Here is a 21,471-nt window from a genome sequence, read left to right on the forward strand (position 1 = left end):
TTCTAGTAAATAAATACAATATTTTAAAAAATAATAATAAGTAAATAAATAAAAATCATGTTAAAAGTTCATTCTGTTTTCAGTAAATCATAGAACTATTTTAACATTTTCCTAACCAACTCAAGGGCAGAGATCAAAAAATCAATTATCAAAGCTAACCAGTGTGCACTATTTCTAATATATTTGTTTTCTCCCTTGTCTGTCTTAAAATTCATTTTTCATTGCAAGAGCTGGTTGCCTATGTGACGTTTTCCCTATGTGGTCTAATAGAATACTACTTTATCCTTAAATGGTACAGGCTCAATGCAGTGAAGGTCAAGTAAACCCAGATGGTAGGAGTGGGGAAGTAGAACATCAATAAAAAGACCCTTAAAGGTATTTTTACTTGGAAAACTATACATGACACATGAGCAGCAAAGGTATCCTTGTTCATTAAAGTCCTTTCCTTTGATTGTTTTAAATTCCACATGATTCATGGTTCTCTGAATCTGACCTGCACTTCCAATTTTTGTGACTTTGTCTGCATCTCCCACTCAGAATCATGGAATTCTCTTCATCCTGCAAGGTTCAGTTCAAGAGAAGCTCCAACTGCCTTGCCCTGCTCCACTTTGCATAATGAGAAGTTGTTCCCATGTGATAAACCCCTAAGTTAGCCTGAGTTTTACAAACTTGCATATCTTTCCCATCATAACACCTGCCACAACATCCTGTGCATAGAAGACATTCAGAAAAAAATTTTAAAAAAAGCAAATCGAATGAAATACATTTACTGAAAAATAGATCAAATGAGGTTAGAAATATGAACGTTGTCATAGATAATCAAGCTATTGAGAAGAACATGTCAAGTAGATATCCAAAACAACTCCGGAACATTTTTAGCAGATTCCACAATCTTACCGAGTCCAGAGTTGGGCCTGTGTCATGGAAGCCCTGGGCTCCTGGCTGCCTCACCAATCGGCCTCACTGTGCCGGTGTCCTCACCTTCGCTAAGGAAGGAGGCCTGTGCTACCCGCAGCTCCTTAAAAGCAGCTCTGGACTCAGTGACCTTTCCAGGGACACTCGCCTTCACTGTCACAGGAAAAGCAAGCACCACAGGGCTTAGGAACAGCAAATATTAGTCCCATTAGAATCCACTTAGATCACCCTGGAAGGGCAAGTTCCACCATGGGAGGGTCCATGTCCCCATTTCTCCCATCTTCTCACGAAAAATAGCAAAGAGGTAGTTGTCTCTATACGCTTCTCCTTTTACCTTCCTTTATGACTAAAACCACACTGAAAACAGAAGCCCAGCATCACTAGGGCAAATAGCCTCAGGCTCCCTCCATTCTATACCTGATGAGATCCAGCCCTGATGGGCTACACATCTTCATACTTCTACCTCTTATAAGCCCAAATGAGCAACAACCCTATACAAATTAACAAGGTATTTGTGAGATATGCCAGACTTAAAGTTGCTGGGAGAAGATCTAACTACAGCATTTTCTTCCTTAAAAACTACATAGTTTTCCAGTAGGTCTTTTGCTTCTTGCCTATTCCGCACAGAGCACTGGTAAGTGGCACTTATGGGCACATGTACACATAAACACACACGGATGATTATTTAACCTGCTTTTTAAAAATGTGGTATACAAATGTGGGTTCTGAAATACCAATTTTAAGTGTGTATTAAATGAGAAACATTCACATTTTTAAAAATCCTACAATAAATTTTTAGGCAGAAAAAAATCAAACCCACTTCCAATAAATATATGATTCCCTTACCATATATATTCAAGTAACTTCTTAAAATCACAGGGCATTGGGACTAGAGGTATCTTGGAGCTACATTTGCCTAAACCAAGGAAGATAGTACTGTGACAATCAGCCACTCGAAAGGAAAAACAGCCAGAAAGCCATGATCTTTGAGATGACTAAATCCAAGGGCTGAGCAACACCTATTAAAATGTCAGGATGATTCTAGGGTGCAGAAGCCTATCTGTCTCCCAGGGACACTAAGAAACAAATGTAAATATGAACAGGAGTTCAAGTTAGCAATAATCAAGATGCCTGAGGTTTAGAATTTAAAAGCACAAGCACTAACAAAATGAGTATATTACATCAAGTGTTCTAAAAATTATTTTAGAGCAGTTATCACCACACAGGAAAATGCATTACCAGACCTGAATTCCCAGACTGTACAAATCACACACTAGGTGGAATAGATACATTACATACATATTCGGGACTGCAAGGATTTTCCAAAGTACCGTGAAACTAAAAAATAAAAATAAAAATAAATCGAAAAAACTAACTTGAGTCCCACAACTACTTCCAGACTTCAAAGAAGGGCTGTAATCCTTCCTTCAAAATATACTTTTGTGTTTCTGAATTGTCTCTGGAGTGTTACTGTTGGTGTGGATTTTCTTTGTGGCTGTTTTTTAATGATTCGGTCGGCTAGCTGCCAGTTTATTAAGATCCTGTGCTAATTACCTTCTGCACTTACGACCGTGAGCCTGAGACGTGCGGGGCTCGCTTCTTAGCCTGTGGCGCTTTAGCAAAGATTCCGGACAAGGCTAGTTACCAGAGCCTAACGCGGGCGGGGAGAGGGTAGAGAGAAGCGTCGAGATCCTTTAAAACCATCACGAATTCGATTTCCCGTCTCTCCTTTTGCCCCTTTGACATTCCGTTTGGTAACCCGACACGTCATCCGTGCCCCTGACAGGTAGCCCTCTCCCCAGCGAAATGAGAGCGACGCCGCTCCCCCCTCAGCCCCGGGGGCTCAAATCCGGGCCCCCGAGGGCGCAGCCCCGACAGTCCGGGCCCCCGTGTCCCGGCTCGGCCGCGGCTGAGGGGCGTCAGCGCTGGGCACCCCTGGGCAGCCCTCCCACGAAGGCGCCCTCAGCTGGCCGAGTGCCGCCGGCGGGGAGAGACGCCTGGTCCGACCACACTTCGGGTGTTCGGCACCCTCGGCCCACAGGGTGTGAGAACGGACACGGTCTAACTCTGAGGAGAACCTCGGGGTCCGCGCGCCGACACCCGAGGGGGCGTCCGCCGGAACTCCCTCGTTCCCGCCGCCGTCCTCCTCCGTCGCCCGCCGACCGGCCCCCGGCAGAGCGGCCCGGTAGGGCCGAGGTGCCGTCGCCGCCTGCCGGGCCCGCCTCGCGGCGTGTGCGCGGCGCGGCTCCACCTCCGCGGGGTCGCGGGGCCGGGAAGGCCGCCGGCCGCTCCCACACGGACTGCGAGCCCCGCAGCCCGGCCCCGCCACCTGAGGCGCCGCGTCCTCGGCGGGTGGCCGCGGGCGTCCAGTGCGCGGGCCCCGGCGCGTCCCCGAGCGCGCGCCCGGCCTCCCGCCCCCGCCAGCCGCGGCCCCGCGCGAGTTGCACTAACTTTCCGGGGCGGGGGAGGGGCGAGCGCCGCGGGCCCGGCGGCCCCGGCCTTACCTGTGCTCAAGTTGTCGTTGATTTTCAAGGGCACCCGCAGGATGTAGACCAGGAAGAGCACGATGAAGAACCACACAGTCCAGAGATAAGTCCAAGACCAAACTATGCAGGACTTGAGCTGCTCCAGAAAGCCCGTGCCCGCTTCAGCCATTTTTCAGCGCTGCTCTCTGCTGCCGCGGCTCTCGGTGTCTGCCGGGATGATTCACCGGCCCGGAGGCGCCGCTCGCGCCGCCGCCGCCGCCGCCGCCGTGGCCCGGGCGCCCCCGGAGCCCGCCCGCCCGGGCGCGGCGGGAAATCGCGCGGGCCGCGGTCGCGCCTACCTTTCCTTTCCCCGGCTTATTGCTAAGTCTCTGAAGGCCCCTGCATGTGGCTTTCGTGGAGGGATCACGTGGCCTCTGCCCCCTCACGTTCTGATGCCATTTATATTTATTGTGCTAATATTTAGAAAGACAGGCCAACTGGGACGCGGAGGGGAACTCTTGACATATAATGATAACTCACATATGTTGAGGGTTTACTATCCGCCAGGCACTGTTCCAAGCTCTGTATGATCTCATTTAACCCCTTCGACAATCCCCATTCTGTAGACAGGGAAACTGAGGCACAAAGCGATTGAGCAGTTTACCTTAAACTCAAGCCAAAATTCAGTTGCAGTGTGATGGATGCCACACATCCATCTACAGAGGTCTTAAACTCTACACTGCACTCCTTGCTCTCAGAATTCAGGCTCAGAGGGATGAATAAACCCAGGGCAGCTGGGGAAAGATAGATGTGCTCCTGTCACTGGTTAGTAGGCCAGAAAATAAATCACTCTATTAAGCAAGATTTTGGTTGCACATGCTATTTACCTTTGTTTTGTCCTCCTTGGAGCAGCACAGGGGTTTTCCAAAGAAATCTTAGCAAGAAGAATGTTTATCCTCTCGTTTTTTGGGGGGGGGGGGTGATCACAGTTCAAACAACTCCCAGCCTGTTTTTAATATTAATTCTCTGGGATAATTTTGGGTTAATCTGAATGGACTACTTTAAACAAGATTATTACAAGGGCTTTTGTCTGGGCTGAATAAAATGTTGCCTTTACCAAGTGGAAGTTGAAAGTCTGTTTCTAGCCAAAAATAATTTCACTTTCTATGCATTAGATGATAATAGAGTAATTGCAGGTTATCCTATCTACCGCCAAGACATTTTTAGAATTCTGAGTATTCAGCAGAATATTTTACTATAAATTTTGCTCTGCTTACTTGTAGCATAAAGAAACAAGCTCCTTTAACTTTTTGCATTCAGGACATATTTACGGCATACATAATAGAACTCCTCTCACATTTTAGAATTAGACAACATGAATACATGAACCATCTATTTTATGTTATGATTAAGTAACCACCAGAATCTCTGTAGTAGAACTGCCTACTTAATTTAAATGAACATCTTGGGGCCTACCTTTTTGTTGTCAGTGAACCCCGAAGAAGGAGCATAAATATGGCTCAGATGAGCCACAATTTTCTGATTGTCTACTAGGCGTTCTTGGAGGGTCAGCTCTGTCTTATTCATTATTGCCTCTCTCTGGTGTGCAGCCAGGGAGGGGGTCGGAGTTGGAGACATGTCTTTGTTCTTGGAGACAGAAGTGAGAGATCATGATCTCGTGGGAAGTGTGACTGCTTCAACGTGGCTGGAGCGTAGGCTCTCTGTGGGATGGTGTCAAGAGAGATAAAGCCAAAGAAGATGTGATTCTGAAGGGCCTTGCAGAAACACAAAGGTGTTTACTGTTATTTGGCACTGCACACACGAATCCAAATGACCAATTCAGAGATGAATGTAAGTGGGGATTAAAGGATATTTAAGAAGGTAGAATTGACAGGCCTTGGTGACTGATAGGATAGGCAGGATAATGATAAAAGGTAAAGGGTGGCTCTTGAGTGGAACCACTCCTGAAATAGTGACAACCAGATATGTCTAGCCTCCTCTTGACCATTTCCCAATGGAATGACCCACAGTCACCCCAAGCTTATTACATCTAAAACTCACCTCCAACTGCTCCTCCTCCTAGAGTCCCGGGAATGAGCACTGCACTTCCGGCTCCCTAATTCAGAAATCTGAGGATCATCCCACCCAGAAGGAATGGGAGTCCCTCTCACTCACCTCCTTTCCTCTCTGCATTCAATTGGGCATCAAAACTTTAGGGTCCTGTCTCGGATCTGTCACTTCTCTCTATTCTCCTACAATAACCTTTAGTCTCTCATAACCTCGTCATCTCTCACAGAGAACAGGGTGTGGGCTCCCTGCCTCCAGTTTCTCCACAACCAACACTAGCACCACCATCACCCCTACCACCACCATCCCACACACCCGCCCAATCCACCTTCTTCCACACTTCTCTGCCAGAGTTACCTTTCAAACTACAAATCAGATAACTCATTCCCTGCTTAAAAGGCCCTATCTACTCCACTCCTACTCCACCCCAAAGCCTACCTAAAGGATACAATCTAGATGTCACTCAAGGTGGTCCTACTAACCTACACAGCCCCATCTCTCATCCTAGGCAGTCTTCATACCACCAGCATTTTGGCGAACGTGCTATCCTCTTTCATGACCTTCTCCCTGCTCCACAGGACCTTCTTTCCCTGCCACAACTGCCTGAAAACAGCTTATTTAGAGATGCACTTAAAATAGCACCTCCTTTGGGGCGCCTGGGTGGCTCAGTTGGTTAAGCATCTGCCTTCGGCTCAGGTCGTGATCCCAGGGGCCTGGGATTGAGCCCTGTGTCGGGCTCCCTGTTCACTGGGAGCCTGCTTTTCCCTTTCCCTCTGCCTGCTGTTCCCCTCTGCTTGTGCTCTCTCCCTCTCTTTCTCTGTCAAATAAATAAAATCTTAAACAAAACACCTCCTTTGTGACACCAGCTCCCTCCTGCCTCCCAGAGTTAACTGTCTCTTTCCTGAGATGCTGTACCAGGAAGCTTATGGTAGTCTGTTAAAGCATAAGATTGGAGCCAGACAATGATGGGCTCCATTCTTGATCCTGCTATTCACTACCTGGGTGCTCTTTACAAGTTACTGAGTTTCCCCGAGCCAGTTTCTTCACCTGTTCAATGGGTTACACTTGTATCTATTTGTATACAAGGGGTTGTTGGGAAGATTTGATGAGATGCCTACTGAAAATGCTTAGCGCAATACCTAGTCAATGTCCTTCCTTTCTGTTAATTGAGGCCTTTAATGTTAGGTAATATGTTATTGTTGTTTATTTTAGTCTTCTTTGCCTCCTAATACAAATAGTGCTACATTTGGCACATGGTACATGCTCAGTAAATACTCACTGAGTATTGTATAAAGGAATAAAAATCAATTCTATGAAAAGAAATTCCAAATCTTATATTTTATAAAGAATACTAATGTGAGATTTACTTTGGGGGTAAAACTTAAAATTTGGTCTTCCACCGTATGCTGAGCTTATCTTGAAAGTTTGCTTCAGGAGGCATAACTACCTGTGGGCTGTATAATAGGAGTTAAATGACCATTAATTTGTGGGGATTATGTAAAAACAACATACTCCTAAATTCCTCATAAACTGGTTTGTATGTTTGGTTAAAATGTTTATCTTAGTCTGGTAAAATATCTGAACTGAATAAGAAACCAATATATTAGGGAAGACCTTCAGAAGTTCTTTGAAATTTCTTCTCTAGTGTTTCTTATTTTGTTTTGTAAGTGGTGTGTGGGAGTGTACGTGCATATATATTGGCTGTCAGGGTCTTTAGTTTTATAGTTTGTTATAAGTTTAAGAACCTACTTTTGTAAGTGATTTTCAGAGTTCATCTGAGATTTCAATGCAAGAATAACTGTTCTCGATCTAGCAATCCCACTTCTGGGTATTTATTTAAAGAAAATGAAACCACCAACCCAAAGATATGCATGCACCCCTATGTTCACTGCAGCATTATTTACGATAGCCAAGCTAAGGGTCCATGGAAGCAATCTAAGGATCCATGAGCACATGAATGGATCAAAAAGATGTGATATGTGTGTGTGCGTATAAAATGGGTATTATTGAACCATAAAAAAGAACAAATTCTTGCCATTTGCAACAACATGGATGGACCCAGAGGGCCTTATGCTAAGTGAAATAAATCAGCAGAGAAAAACAAATATTAAATGATTTCATTCACGTGTGGAATCTAAAAAACAAAACAGAAACAGACTCATAAATACAAGAAACAAACTGTTGGTTATCAGAGTGGGGAGGAACTGAAGATGGGTGAAATAGGTGAGCGGGATTAAGAGGTATAAACTTCCAGTTATAAAATAAGTCGGTCATTGGGATGTTATGTAGAGCACAGGGAATATAGTCAATCATAGCGTAATAACTATGCATGGTGACAGAGGCTAACAGAGGCTTACCGTGGGGATCATTTCCCAGTGTATAAAAATATTGAATCACTATGATGTACACTTGAAACTAATAGGATGTTGGATGTCAATTTTACCTCAGAAGTAAATGAACAAACAAAAAAATAAATAACAATAAAACATAGTTAACTTTTTTAAAAAGAAATGACTCTTCTAACTCTTTGGTTTCTGTTTAAAATAAATGAAAAGTATCTCACCCACATTCATGGGTTGACTTCATGAATTAGTCAGTATCCTGTGTTCATGAATAACATCCAAACTAACTGGTTACCCTTATTTAGTGACTTATTTAGAACTGAATGAATGCAAATCCAATCTCGTTAGTTTTCAGAACCAGGAGAGCAAACAGGTTTGGAAGGGAATTTGCCATTTCTAACTTCTTGAAGACAACATATTCTCTCATAGAGATATTGGACGGATGGAATTTCAACTATCCGTATATAGTTGAAAAGATGATTTAGATAGCAAAAGACTTGAGGAGAATGACTGCAAGATGTAATATGTATAAGGCAGAATGCATACACACACATTTCATCTGACTGAGAAAGATTCACAATGACTTGGTTTAGAAATTATATGATGAATTATAATCACATTTACTTTGTTCCCCTATTCCTTAAAAAAGATACCTTAGTTTCTGTATGAAGCTTTTCACAGACATGCCCATACTTAGTGACATCCCTGATCTATTTTAAAAAATCAAAATCATTTGAATAAGGAAAGGTTTGTTGATATACAGAGTAATTCTAATAGCAAAAATACAAAAACAGAACAATCAGAACCTTGTATAAAGAACCTGAAGGCAGCCTAACCCTATCTTCACCCTAAAATCCTGCTCCAGCCGGTGCAGGATGGTTCTTCATTTTCAAAGAAAAAATTTTTAAAAAGCCCTTTGGGAAATAGAGAGTCAACACAGCCTTCTCATTTACACTGCTGAAATACAATCAGGAGAGAAGACCAGAAGAAGATGAGTGAGATTAAAAAGAAAAAACCTGAGAGAGAGCAGAGATCACATGTATTCAACAAAACAAGACCAGAAATATATATTAAGAAACCCTCTGGGGGCGCCTGGGTAGCGCAGTCATTGGGCGTCTGCCTTCGGCTCAGGGCGTGATCCCGACGTTATGGGATCGAGCCCCACATCAGGCTCCTCCGCTAGGAGCCTGCTTCTTCCTCTCCCACTCCCTGCTGTGTTCCCTCTCTCGCTGGCTGTCTCTATCTCTGTCAAATAAATAAATAAAATCTTTAAAAAAAAAAAGAAAAGAAAAGAAACCCTCTGAATTTCTTTCTGATCCTTTGTTTCCCAGACTAACCCATCACGAGAGATTACAGTGTTACTCCCTTTACTTACTCTATTTATCCCTTACTAGTATATTTACCCTTGGGAAGATATTCTAATAAGATGGGCTCATTTTTCAGTTGCACTTTAAATAGTGTAGAAACGGTAATAGTACACTTTTCTTTTTATTCTTGATACTCAAACTAAAATTTAAAAAAATATATACCATTTGTAATGAAACTAAAAATCCATTGTCTGAATTTACTGTGTGTGTAAAACACCATCAGTTATCCCAATTTTATTATTTTATCTTAAAACTGCATATTTTGGGTCCACGACTGGCCAGAATTTCAGGATCCAAAGTCACATCTAGACATATTCTTGCTAAAAATTATAGGATTTCCAAAAAACCCCAGCACCAGTGATAACCATCACATAAAATAGTTCCAACTACAAAAATAGTATGCTGTCTATAGACTTACTTGCTATGTGCATAGCATGTTCTTCCGTGGTTTTGGCTTCAAATTTCAAGCCTCCAAAGCACCTGAAAATTTAGACACATCAATTAAACAAAGAATCTGTTGCATTGAAAAAAAAATCCAGAAATCAGGTTACAATGATGTTATAGAATTATTGGTGGAACGAAGAAAAACCTGATAATCATGACATAGGCTTAAACTTGTTTTTATTGATACCAAGCATTTATTCTCAAATGTCTGAGAATTGATTCCATCTTTAACCAAGATGTATTCCCTTACATTCTATTGGTTACATTTCATTTTGTTCTCATTTCTAATGTGCAAGACTATACTTAGGCATGCAAATTGAAGTGGAAATTTCACGATCATCTGGTATATTTGGCCTGTGTAGAAACTTAATCTGAAAAATGGAAAGAAAGAAAAATCTGATTGTTTTTATCTTAAAGTACGTTTCAGGCTAGTGTTAAGTCATGCACTTGTCCGCTCCAGCCAAATTAATTGTACTTCTAATATTAATGCTAACCTCTTCTATTTTGCCTTGCAAAAATTATTCCAGGTTTCCCTTTTATTTTGCATTTCAATGCAATTGCACAGCTGCTAAATTTAGCACCTTCTGCACATTTAACTATAATGGGTTTTATCTCCTTGTTAATAATGACAGTTAGTGAATATGGATCATAATTGAAGATGTGTCTTCCCATGAGTCTTTCCTCTCTCTCAAAGTTATCTTTATAGTACTATTTTTACAATACAATTTTTTTCTTTGATCAGAGTTTGTCATTCTACCTGAGAGCTGAAGATGTCTACATACTCAATCAAGCCCATTTGAATTAACTTGTCAAGTCTGATTGGATAAACTGTAGCAAATGACTTGCTATGGCCTAGATTTAATTATCTGCTCTTCTACGTCTTGCATGCATTGCATATTTATATATACCTTTATTCCAAAAGAGGCACTTATCTTGGACTCCCACATTTAGACACATTTATCAATGTGTCTAACATATCACTTTAGAGATTTGTTCATTGGTCCATGTCCTTTTATTAGATCCCTTCCTGGGCCTAGCACAGGCCTTGTAGTCTGAATTAAATTGAAATCATGACATTGAACTGGGGAATAAGGGAAGTAGAGTTGTCTGATTTTTTTTTTTTTTTACCTCTCAAACAAGTTGATATTCTAACCTTGTAAAACTGAAGACCTGTGGTTTGCATATAAGAAAGGACCAATGCATATCAATGACAGGGGAAATATTTCAATTGGAGGAGGCAGCCTCTAAGACCCATTACCTGGCTTCCCATCACTGAGAGCATTCTGACAGAGTCATCTGCAGACTGGAAACAGTAATAGCCTATGCTTATCATGTAGGAAGGGGGTCCTTACAGAAGGGGGGACGGTACATCAGGTTTTCTGGGACTTTCCCCATGTTAAAACTGCAAGTCCCACATCCTGGGAACCCCCTCAGTCACAGCTGGGCTAAAGGACCTCCGAGTTTTTTCCGAATTCCTCAGACTCTAAGATGCAGGGCTTCTCCCTGGCAAACCCAGGAGGTGGGATATAGCGTGTTTTCCACCCCTCCTAGTGGGACTTCTCTCTTCCTCAGCTGCCGAGGGCCTTCGCTTCCTTCCCTGGCCTACTCTCAAAATCTCCTGTCACAACTATCAATGTATTTATGCATAAACAAAATTTATGTCAGCTCAAAGCCATAAAAGGAAATAATGCTTCTCAAGTGTTTCAAGACATCAGCAAACCTTGGGTGTCAGGGGGCCCTTACTCCCTCTTAATATGCTAAGTTCAATTCCATCATACCAGGTAAGAATAGATAGATGAGTATATTATACATTTGCAATAAGAAAAATCACGGCTAAGAGCATACATCCATTAAAAAAATCCCAGAGAAGCTAAAAAATCTATACTCTACTGTTTCTTTTATAACTGATTTACTACTTAGTCACCTATTTTATTGTTTACAAGGACTCTAGAAAACAAATAAGAGCAACAAGCAAAGTTTTAACAAAAATGTATAGGAAACTTAACTTGAAGAAGACTATTCTCTTTCCGCAAAATTAAGATTGCCGTCTTAATCTAGTTCACAGAAAGTTCTGAGTCCCAAGAAATTATAGATGGATAAAATGCAGGTAGGCAAATGAAACTGCAAATTCAGACACTAACCAGCCGTGGAGGTATTTGAATCATGAGGTAGTAGAAGCAATCTGGAATTTGGTAAATGAGTATATAGACTTAGAGACATGATCTCCATACTTCCATTGGCAGTAAACACACACACACACACACACACACACACAAAAAAAAAACTTGGACTCACTCCCAAAGTATGCTTGTCTATTTATTTATAAGTTAGTATGTTCCACATTATCAATATAGTATGCACACAACAAAAACAAATATACAGGCATTTCAAAGGTGACTCGAATAAAAAAGTTTTACCATTTCTTGCCTAAAACCTAATAAAGTATCTATGTATTTCTGGACTGCCTGCATCCCACTTTAAAGATCAATGGTTTGGGGTGCCTGGGTGGCTCAGTTGGTGAAGCTCCTGCCTTCAGCTCAGGTCATGACCCCACGGTCCTAGGATTGAGCCCTGCAAATTTTATTTATGTATTTACTTTAGAGAGAGAGGGTAGGGAAGGGACAGAAGGTGAGGGAGAGAGAGAATCTCAAGTAGATTCCCTGCTGAGCGTGGAGCCCAATGCAGGGCTCGATTTCACAACCCTGAGACCACAACTGGAGCTGAAATCAAGAGTCAGATGCTTAACTGACTGAATCATCCAGAAACAACAGAATTTTTAAACCATTCCATGATTACACTTACTAATATTTTGTTCTTTTAAGTAATCCCATGAGAAGATCATTTAATTTATAACTTTTTATTTTTCAATTTAGGGTTATTTTATTGGGATAGATATGGATAGAAGTGGATTCGGTGGTCAAAGTCAAGAACATTTTCAAGTTGCCTGGTTGTTCTTCAAAAGTAATTCTTGAGGGGCGCCTGGGTGGCACAGCGGTTAAGCGTCTGCCTTCGGCTCAGGGCATGATCCTGGCGTACTGGGATCGAGCCCCACATCAGGCTCTTCTGCTGGGAGCCTGCTTCTTTCTCTCCCACTCCCCCTGCTTGTGTTCCCTCTCTCACAGGCTGTCTCTATCTCTGTCGAGTAAATAAATAAAATCTTTTAAAAAAAAGTAATTCTTGAAAACACCACTCTTCCTGACTGTATAACATCCTGAAAACCACAACTTTAAGTTATAGTGTAGCTGCAAATGATCGTGCAACATGCCTCGTGAGTTTGACCTGTGACCGAGCGAACTCGGCCCTGCAGCACTGCAGGGCTTCTGGTCAACTAGATCGTTGCCGAATTCTCATTGTAACTTCAACTGCCTTTTCCATTCATTTACTCAGAACTTTGTAATAGCCATTTTGGGGAAAAACTGGGGACATCTGTGCACTTGATAAGAAGAAAGTTTCCATCCTAAGTTTCTCCTAAACCATAATAGAAAATAATTTAATCCTCAGGGAACAACAGCCATCATCTATCAATCTATTAGAACAATTCCAGAATTTGCAAATTTAAATCATTCTACACCGCAGGCAACAATTAACTCTGTATCATCAAAATGACACATACTCTCCTTAGAAATTACATTTCACTGTCAAGAGTCTTCATCCGTTCTTTGGCTAAGAAAGAGTCAGCAAAAATTCACTCTGAGGAACAACCCTTCACCGAAACAAGTTTTTCTGGTTAAACTGCACCCTATTTGTATTAATTCTCTAGGGCTGCCGTAACGAATGACCACACACTTGGTCGATTACAATAACACATTTATTCTCTCAGAGTTCTGGAAGCCAGAAATCTGAAATCAAGGTATCAGTAGGGCTGTGCTCCTCGGAAGGCTCTAGGGGAGAATGTTCCTTGCCTCTTCCAGCTTCCAGGCCTTGTGGCAGCGTGGCTCTAGTCTCTGCCTTCTCTGCTGGGTCCCCTCCTCACTGGTCTCTCAAATCCCCCTTCTGCCTTTTTCTTATAAGGATACTTGTCATTGGATTTAGGGCCTGCTCAGATAATCCAGGATGATCTCCTCATTTCAAGATCCTTAACTTAATTACATCTGCAAAGACCGATTTCCAAACAAATGAATCTTCACAGGTTCCAGGGATTTAATGAGGACATCTGTTGGGGGGCCACCATTCAACCCACTACACCATCCAACCTCCACTTCATGAGCAATAAATCCCACTCACCTTGCAGACTTCTGTTCTCTCTTTTTGAATCACGAACAACAGTCTCAAAATGTGGGATCTGTTTATAATAAAGAGCTGTTATCCTTGGTTTATCCTATGGCTACTTAAGAAATTAGGTTATTATAACCAAAAAGTAATTTAGATTTTTCACTTTGGTTTTTTGAAAAGGTCTTCAAATCTTCAGCATCCGTAGAGAGTGCATTTCAAATTAATAGAGAATTACGGTGCACTACGATTCTATTAATCCTGACATCTTTGAGTTTTCTTTCTAAGTATAACTGAGGGAACTTAAGACTTCAGAAACTGCTTTTCTTTTCTTTTCTTGAATATGGTAACTTTCTTTGTGATGTTATTTACTTAAGCTGCTAAGAAATATGTGTGCATCTGTATGTGTCTACAAGCTGAGAGTTTTTAAACATCTTATAAATATTTTCATTTTTTCTTTATAGATGAAAAAGTAAAACACATCTGAAGTAATTACACATGGTAGACTTCTAATAAAATTGGGAATATGTCACTTTAAAATGCTGCCTTTCATCTTTTTTTATCTGAACGAGCCAGGGATTGTTTAAGCAGAACTCTGAGGTTACCCACTGCGTGATCTTGGGCTCCATCCTTTACTTTTCCGAATCTCCATTTCTTCATCTGTGGAGGCTGACTAATGCATCATTCACAGGATTAAGTGAGTTTCCCTGTATAAAGCTTCCCGCAGTGGGAAGTGTTCCTTTCCTCTTCCTTCCTGAGGAGCTGGTTAAACTGGCCATTATTAATTGACTAATGTCTTTCTTTAATGGTTTCTTCCTGCTGTTTTTCGTATTTTCAGTTTCGGATTGTGATTTTGCCAAGGCCATCAGTAATGCAATTTAGGCTAAGGCTCAATAGCAGACCCAGATAAGCAGATAGCGGTGTCCGCTGGCTCCAAGCACATGCTTGCTGGAAAACAGCCTCCCAGCCATTCCTCTCCTCCATGCGAAGCCGCCCTCTCTAGCGAGCCAGCTCCTCCTCCCCTCCAATCACTTGCCTGGAAGACAAACAAGAAATAAGGGATCTTGTCTGCAAAGGCCAATTCACTGTATAGTAGACCAGTATACATCACATAATCTTAAAAGAGGGATAATTAGGATACTAGCATAAAGGGATTATACTCTAAGTCTAATAGGAAAGATAACACAGGTATAAATATAGCTTATAAATATACTTATAAAAGTATAAGAATCTTAGAATAGTGTACTTACATTTTTCTCCTCTCAGTCTTCATGCTATTGATGTTGTATATTTTAATTTATATATATTATAGATCTGTTATAATTACCCGCCCGTCCTACATTGTTATTATTTTTGTTTACATAGTCAATTATCTTTTAAAGACATATAAATAATGAAGGGGCGCTGGCTGGCTCAGTTGGAAGAGCGAGCGACTCTTGATCTCTAGGTCATAAGTTCAAGCCCCACGATGGGTGCAGAGATTACTTAAATAAATAAATATTTAAAGAGATTGGAATAATAAAACAGAAAACATTGATCCATGTAGCTACTATTTGCAGTGCTCCTCGTTCCTTCGTGTAGGTCTATATTTTCAACTGGTGTCATTTTCCGTTTGCCTGAAAAAAGTCCTTTGACATTTCTTGTGGTGCAGGCTGGCTGGTAATGAATTCCTTTAGCTTTTTATGTCTTATTTCATCCTCATTTTTGAAAGATGTTTATACTGGATATCAATTACAGTTTGAAAGATTTTTCTTTCAGTATTTTACAGATGTTTCTCCACTGACTTCTCACATTGTTTCCAACGAGAAGTCTGATGTCATCCTTATCTTTGGCTAACATTGTTTAAGGTTAGCATTAAACACCAACACTTAACATTGTTTCTTCCCTCCTTTGGATGCTTTTAAGATTTTCTCTTTATCTCTGCTTTTGAGCAGTTTGGTTATGATGTGTCTTGATATGATTTTCTTCATGTTTTTGGGGCTTGGGGTTCATCAAGATCCTTGGAACTAATGGTTCACAGTTTTCATCAAATTTCATCATATTTGGAAAATATCTGGCCATTATTTCCTGAAATGTTATTTCTGTTTCCCTCTCTCTCCTCCCTCCTTCGGCCATTTGAAGTTTTATCCCATAGCCCACTGAGAAGGCATTGTTAAATTATTTTTCACTTGAGTTCCATTTTGGATATTTTCTATTGCTTTATCTTCAAAATCACTGATCCTATCCAGTGTGTTTTTCACTTTAAACATAATTTTCATTTCTAGAAGTTTAATTTGGCTCTTTATCAAATCTTCTATGACCTTAATTCATCTTTTCAGCATATGGAGTTACAACAATTGTGTTATGGTGACTAACATATCATAATAAAAAAATAAAAGAAAAAATGAAAAAAAAATAAAGTCCTTGTTTGCTTTCCTAACATATGGATCAGTTTCAGGTCTGCCTTTATTGATTGATTTTAAGCCTCATTACAGGTCACATTTTTCTGTTTCTCTGCATGCCTGGTAACTTTTTATTAGATGTTAGACACTGTGAATTTTACCTTGTTTGGTGCTGGATATTTTTGTATTCTTGTGCTTTGTTCTTGGATACAGTTAAGCTACTTGAGAACAGTTGGATCCTCTTGGGTCTTGCTTCTAAGATTGTTGAAAGGGATCAGAGCTGTGCTTTGTTGAGGGCTAATTATTTCCTGCTACTGGGGAGAGGCTCTTCTGAGCAATCTACCCAATGCTCTGTGAGTTATGAGGTCTTCCAGGTTGGCTGAGGGGAACAGGCAATATTCCAGCCCCCATGTCAGCACTGGGTACTCTTTTCTCTAATCCTTGGCTGAGGGTGGTCAGCTCTGCAGCGCTGAGTATCCCCTTACACCTGCACTGCTCAGTCTTCTGCTGAATATTGCTGAAGGCACCTCCACGGATCTCCAGGATTCTCTCCATCCAGCTCTCTCCTTCCCAGCACTCTTTCCTGTGAATTCTAGCTGTCTTTTCTCCCCAGATTCTCAGCAATGCCTCGTCAGTTCAGGGTGTCTGCCAGGCTCTGCCTCAGTGTCCCCTCCAGGTACTGTAGTCTGAAAACTCTCTGAAGACAATGGGTGGGGACAATTGTAGAGTTCATTTTCTTTGTTTCTCAACCCTTAGGAATCACTATCCTTCACTGCCTCATGGCCCATGTCTTAAAAATTGTTGTTCCATATGTTCTGTCCATTTTATTGTTTCAAGGGTGAGGGTGAATAGATTTACAGTCTATTAAAATGTCCCCAGCTCATGACTGGGGAGGGGGGCCAATAGCTGTGTCTGCATTTGCCTATGCCATGGCTCCTAGAACATTGCCTCCAATGACACCTCGACCTCCTCAACCTCCTTGACCTCCACAGTGGGTTCATCCTCGTTGTCTGGGTCTGAAAAGCCAGGCCCAACCCATAGCAGCATTGAGTGCCGTATGGCCACTCTCCTGGGCTGAGCGTGGGTCTGGAGGCGCTGCAGGGGTGAGGACAGCACCAGGGCACCTCATGGTGACCATCAAGGTGATTAAAAAGTAAGTAAGTAAATAAATAAATAAATATCCCTAAAACAACTATAATAAGGTTTATAATAGAGTGAGTCTTTTAAGAGATGTACAAATCAGGCATTATAAGGATTCCAAAAAAAGAGAAATTTGTTTGCAGAAGGCTTTTTTGGAAGGGATAGCTCTTGGGTCAGGCCTTAAGGTCTGGGGAGAATTTGCACTTGCAGGAAGGGCAAATGGGAAAAAAATGGTAGAAGGAAGAGAAATGATAAGAGGCAATTCAGGAAAGGGATAAGTATAGGTGAAAGTAAGTGAGCCTTATAGGATGGATAGTTCCGTGAAAATGTTTCCAGGAATAATTTTATATATTTCCTAACTTACAAGAGAGAGTGTTCTGTTTTATGGATGAAATGATCTACTCTTATTGTTGTTTAAAGTATAAGAATCTGTAAAGGATTGCTGGCTCTACACCATGCGATTTAACTGCCTGTTTCCCGTTCCTTCATTCATTACGAAGGGTTTGTTGAGGGCTGGTCAACATTCTAGGAGCCTGGGATACATTGGTGGACAAAACTAAGACCTCAGGCTTCATGGAGCTCACATGTTAGGACAGGGGGGCTGCAAAAGGGCGAAAGCAAAGGGAGACAATAAATAATAATCATGATACAGAATCTTCCCACACACCTAAATCATTTCTAAAGAAAATCCCCACATTTCCTTTACTTAACTCCATAAGGTAAATGGTTTAATTCGCGGAATGACTTGTATACCAGCCTGCTTCTTGTATACGTTCATAAGTGCCCTGAGGGGGTGGAAAGAGTTGCTTTTAAAGAGTACCTAATACAAATAAACTGTAGACTTGTTGGCCAAGTTTAGAATTCAAAACTAGTTTAATGTTATACTGTCAACGAATAGGGCTTTATGAGTGAAAAAATAGGTTGTGCTAATTGGTAGGTACCCTATGGCTGAAAGAAGAGCGTAGTTCCATCCTGTCCTAACTATGCTGGCTTCTAACTTGGAAGCTGCTGAACATTTAGTAAAGACAGAGCACATGTAGGCATTTTTTTTCCTCTATGAGCTAATGGAGGTGAATGCTCTCTGTAAACTGTTGAGAATCAGAACAAATTACAGTTGATGTAGTTACAGTAAGGACCTGCTCAAGGTCATACAGAGAAGAAGCAGGAAAGCTGTATATTTTTTCACTCACTCATTCATTTATTTATTCATTCACTCATTCATCCAACAAACATTATCAACTCTATCCAATGCTCCAGAACAAGCCATATACAGTCTAAAATGAAAAGATAATACGCACAGACAACTATAAGAGAAGGCAGATTATTGTAAGGGCTTAAGAGGCCTGTGTGAAAAGGTGGATTCTCTAGTGGTCCAGTTAGCCAGTCTATGGTTCTCTTTTTTGCTCTCCATTCTGTCCCATTCCATTCCATCCCATCCCATCTCATACTGTGCCCAGATTTATGCCACTTATCTAATTAAGAGCTTCCTATGGATTCCCGCTGCTACCCCACTTGGGGTAGCAAATACCTGGCTATATGCATAGCTACTCTCTAATGTTCTATGGGCAGACATTGTTAATTGATCACAGTACTTCTTCCTACTGAATCTGGATTCCATCTCAGAATCCTTGTCAACATAACACTCCAGAAAAACAGCTGCCAAATAATCAAGTTGGCCCTAAAAACTATGTCCCCTAGAATGGTATTCCCACTGGGTTCCTTGTGATTCTTTTCCTTAGGTATGAAGAGAGTTGTGAAGATTTTGAGCTCTTTCTAAACCAACAGCATTAATATTTTATGAATTAGAAAATAAAGGCTCACGGAGGTTAAGAGGCTTGCTCAAAGTCATACATTTAGTAAGTCTAGGAACTGGGATTCGAATATCAGTATTTTGATTCCAAATTCAGTTTTCTTACTGATACTTCAAAAAGTTTTTTAATTTTATGGTCCCTGGGAATGTTGGCTTTTTTTCCCTGTCTCTTGAAGTTATATAACTAGTTATTAGCAAATAAAACCCATTTGCTACCCATAAAATGTGCTAAAGCAGACACCTACCTTTCAAGGGTTATGTGGCCACCTCTTTGTGACTGAAACTCTCAGGGCCACATTGCTCTTCTGGACATCATCCCCAGAGTAGGATATTCTTGGAGATCAACAAGTTTTTTTTTTCTTTTTAAGATTTTATTTATTTATTCGATAGAGATAGAGACAGCCAGCGAGAGAGGGAACACAAGCAGGGGGAGTGGGAGAGGAAGAAGCAGGCTCATAGCAGAAGAGCCTGATGTGGGGCTCGATCCCAGATCGCTGGGATCACGCCCCGAGCCGAAGGCAGACGCTTAACCACTGTGCCACCCAGGCGCCCCGCAGATCAACAAGTTTTTGAATAACTTTTGCAAGAAATTTTGAATTATGTTTTTTCACTTACATGAAAATCATGAAAACTGATGTCCATGCAGTTGGGATGATCTGAATAATGTCCTGGGGCAGTGTCTACACTGTGCTGATTCATATTCCAGGAGAGCTGTTCACAAAGACTGTAAAGTGAATGGGCCTCTAGAGTCATGCTGTTCTGTGGTTCTGCACTAATTACTGTCTTCAGACCATCTATTGCCACAAGAGTTAGGGCTGCACGTGCGTTTCACTCACTCATTCTGCAAATGATTATTGAGAACCTTCTACAGTGGCCCTATTTTAGGAGCTGGGGACTCAGGTTTGTCTTCATTAAGATCATCCCTCTGATATAACAGAAAATTTAAATAATCGTGGTTTAACCAAACAGGGGGTTTCTTTGTCTCACATAAAAAGTGTGGTCACAAAATGTCAGCATCTACTCCACACCTGCTGAGATGTCTCTGATCTCTAAATGTCTTTTCTCCTTACCAGCTGCAAGGGTTGGAGCTGAAGCAGCCATTTTGTGACCATGAGAAGATCAAACAAACAAAGAAACAACAAACATGTAACATGCTACAAATAGTGGAGGAAAAAAATGAGAAAAGAGAAAGATTAAGTCCTTGATGACATCGTTGAGCTTCTGAACTAACCCTGAAATCACCTACATCTGGACTTCTTAAATAATAATAAATGTCTTTATGGTATAAACCGGGGTTCCTCAAACTTTTTTTGTAAAAAAAACAGATGGTAAATATTATAGGCTTTGTAGGCAAAGACATAAACTAGAAGGTATTTTACAAGTACTTATGTATGAAGAAAGAAAATAAATTTCCACAATTTTTTTTACTGACAAAATACAAAATATTTTGTATTTTGTATTTGGAATTCTTTTGGGGGAAAGCAGATAACATTTACCTTATTAAGGTTAAAGTTACTCTTCACTATCATCGTGATAGACACATAATCTCTCTGACATACAAAGCCGTCCCTTGCTTCTCTGAAACAATGATCTTCCTTCCCTGGAGCTCACCAGAATGTGTTGTCTACATTTCCCTTTTGTCACTTTTACACTATCCTTGTTGTGTTGAATCTTTTCTTATGGAAAAGCAAGTTAAAAGCATAGGTTCTGGGTTAAAACTCCCTGGATTTGAATTCCAGAGGAATTATACTGAGCTGTATGATCTTTGACTATTTACTTAAACCATATGGAAGCTTCAGTTTCCTCATTTATGAGTCATAATACCTACTTCATAGGGTTGTTTTAACTAAATGAGTTTTTTAGAGCATTTACTGCATGGCATACTTTAAAGTATTTGATAAATGTGTTATTATCTTTTGATTTTCCCCAACCATTTAATAATGTAAAAACTGCACAACAACAGGTGACAGTGTGGATCTGGCCCACGGACCAGTTTGTGGAGCCCTGTTTCAAGCCACTGTTAGGTGAGTTGCAGTTGACAGCATGACTGACTGTACAAGAGTAGAGGGTGGGGAGCAGGACCCTCCACATAGCATCTGACTCTTGTTTTATGTACAGTTCTCTCTACCTCTACCACTGTGCCCTCAACAAGATTCCCCTTACACACACACACACACACACACACACACACACACACACACAGAGTTTACAGATCTTATGTAGCATCAACAGTAGAAAGAAAATCTGGTTCAGCCAATATTCTTTCAATACATTTATTGTTGTCTTATAACTCTCAGATCCAGGCTTTGAATGGAAAATTCAAGACTTTAT

The 21,471-nt window shown here is 41.1% G+C and overlaps 1 protein-coding gene across 8 annotated transcripts in view; it reads right to left on the reverse strand.

The window, feature by feature from the left end:
- ST7 (suppression of tumorigenicity 7) overlaps positions 1 to 3,781 on the reverse strand; it is a 231,257-nt gene extending 227,476 nt beyond the window's left edge. For 3 of the 8 annotated variants that reach the window (XM_045792785.2, XM_045792786.2, XM_045792782.2), the window contains exon 1: positions 3,420 to 3,778. In XM_045792785.2, the coding sequence (XP_045648741.1) occupies positions 3,420 to 3,570 (151 nt within the window). In that variant the 5' untranslated portion in view covers positions 3,571 to 3,778. Of the gene's footprint in view, positions 1 to 2,469; positions 3,286 to 3,419 lie in introns of those variants that run through there. The other 5 variants (XM_045792790.2, XR_006778648.2, XM_045792787.2 and 2 more) reach the window with 5 other exon arrangements.
- Between the last annotated feature and the right edge of the window lie 17,690 nt (positions 3,782 to 21,471).

Source organism: Ursus americanus, chromosome 3, assembly GCF_024610735.1.
Source record: "Ursus americanus isolate L20-20 chromosome 3, mUrsAme1.1.p, whole genome shotgun sequence".
NCBI classification, from domain to species: Eukaryota; Metazoa; Chordata; class Mammalia; order Carnivora; family Ursidae; genus Ursus; species Ursus americanus.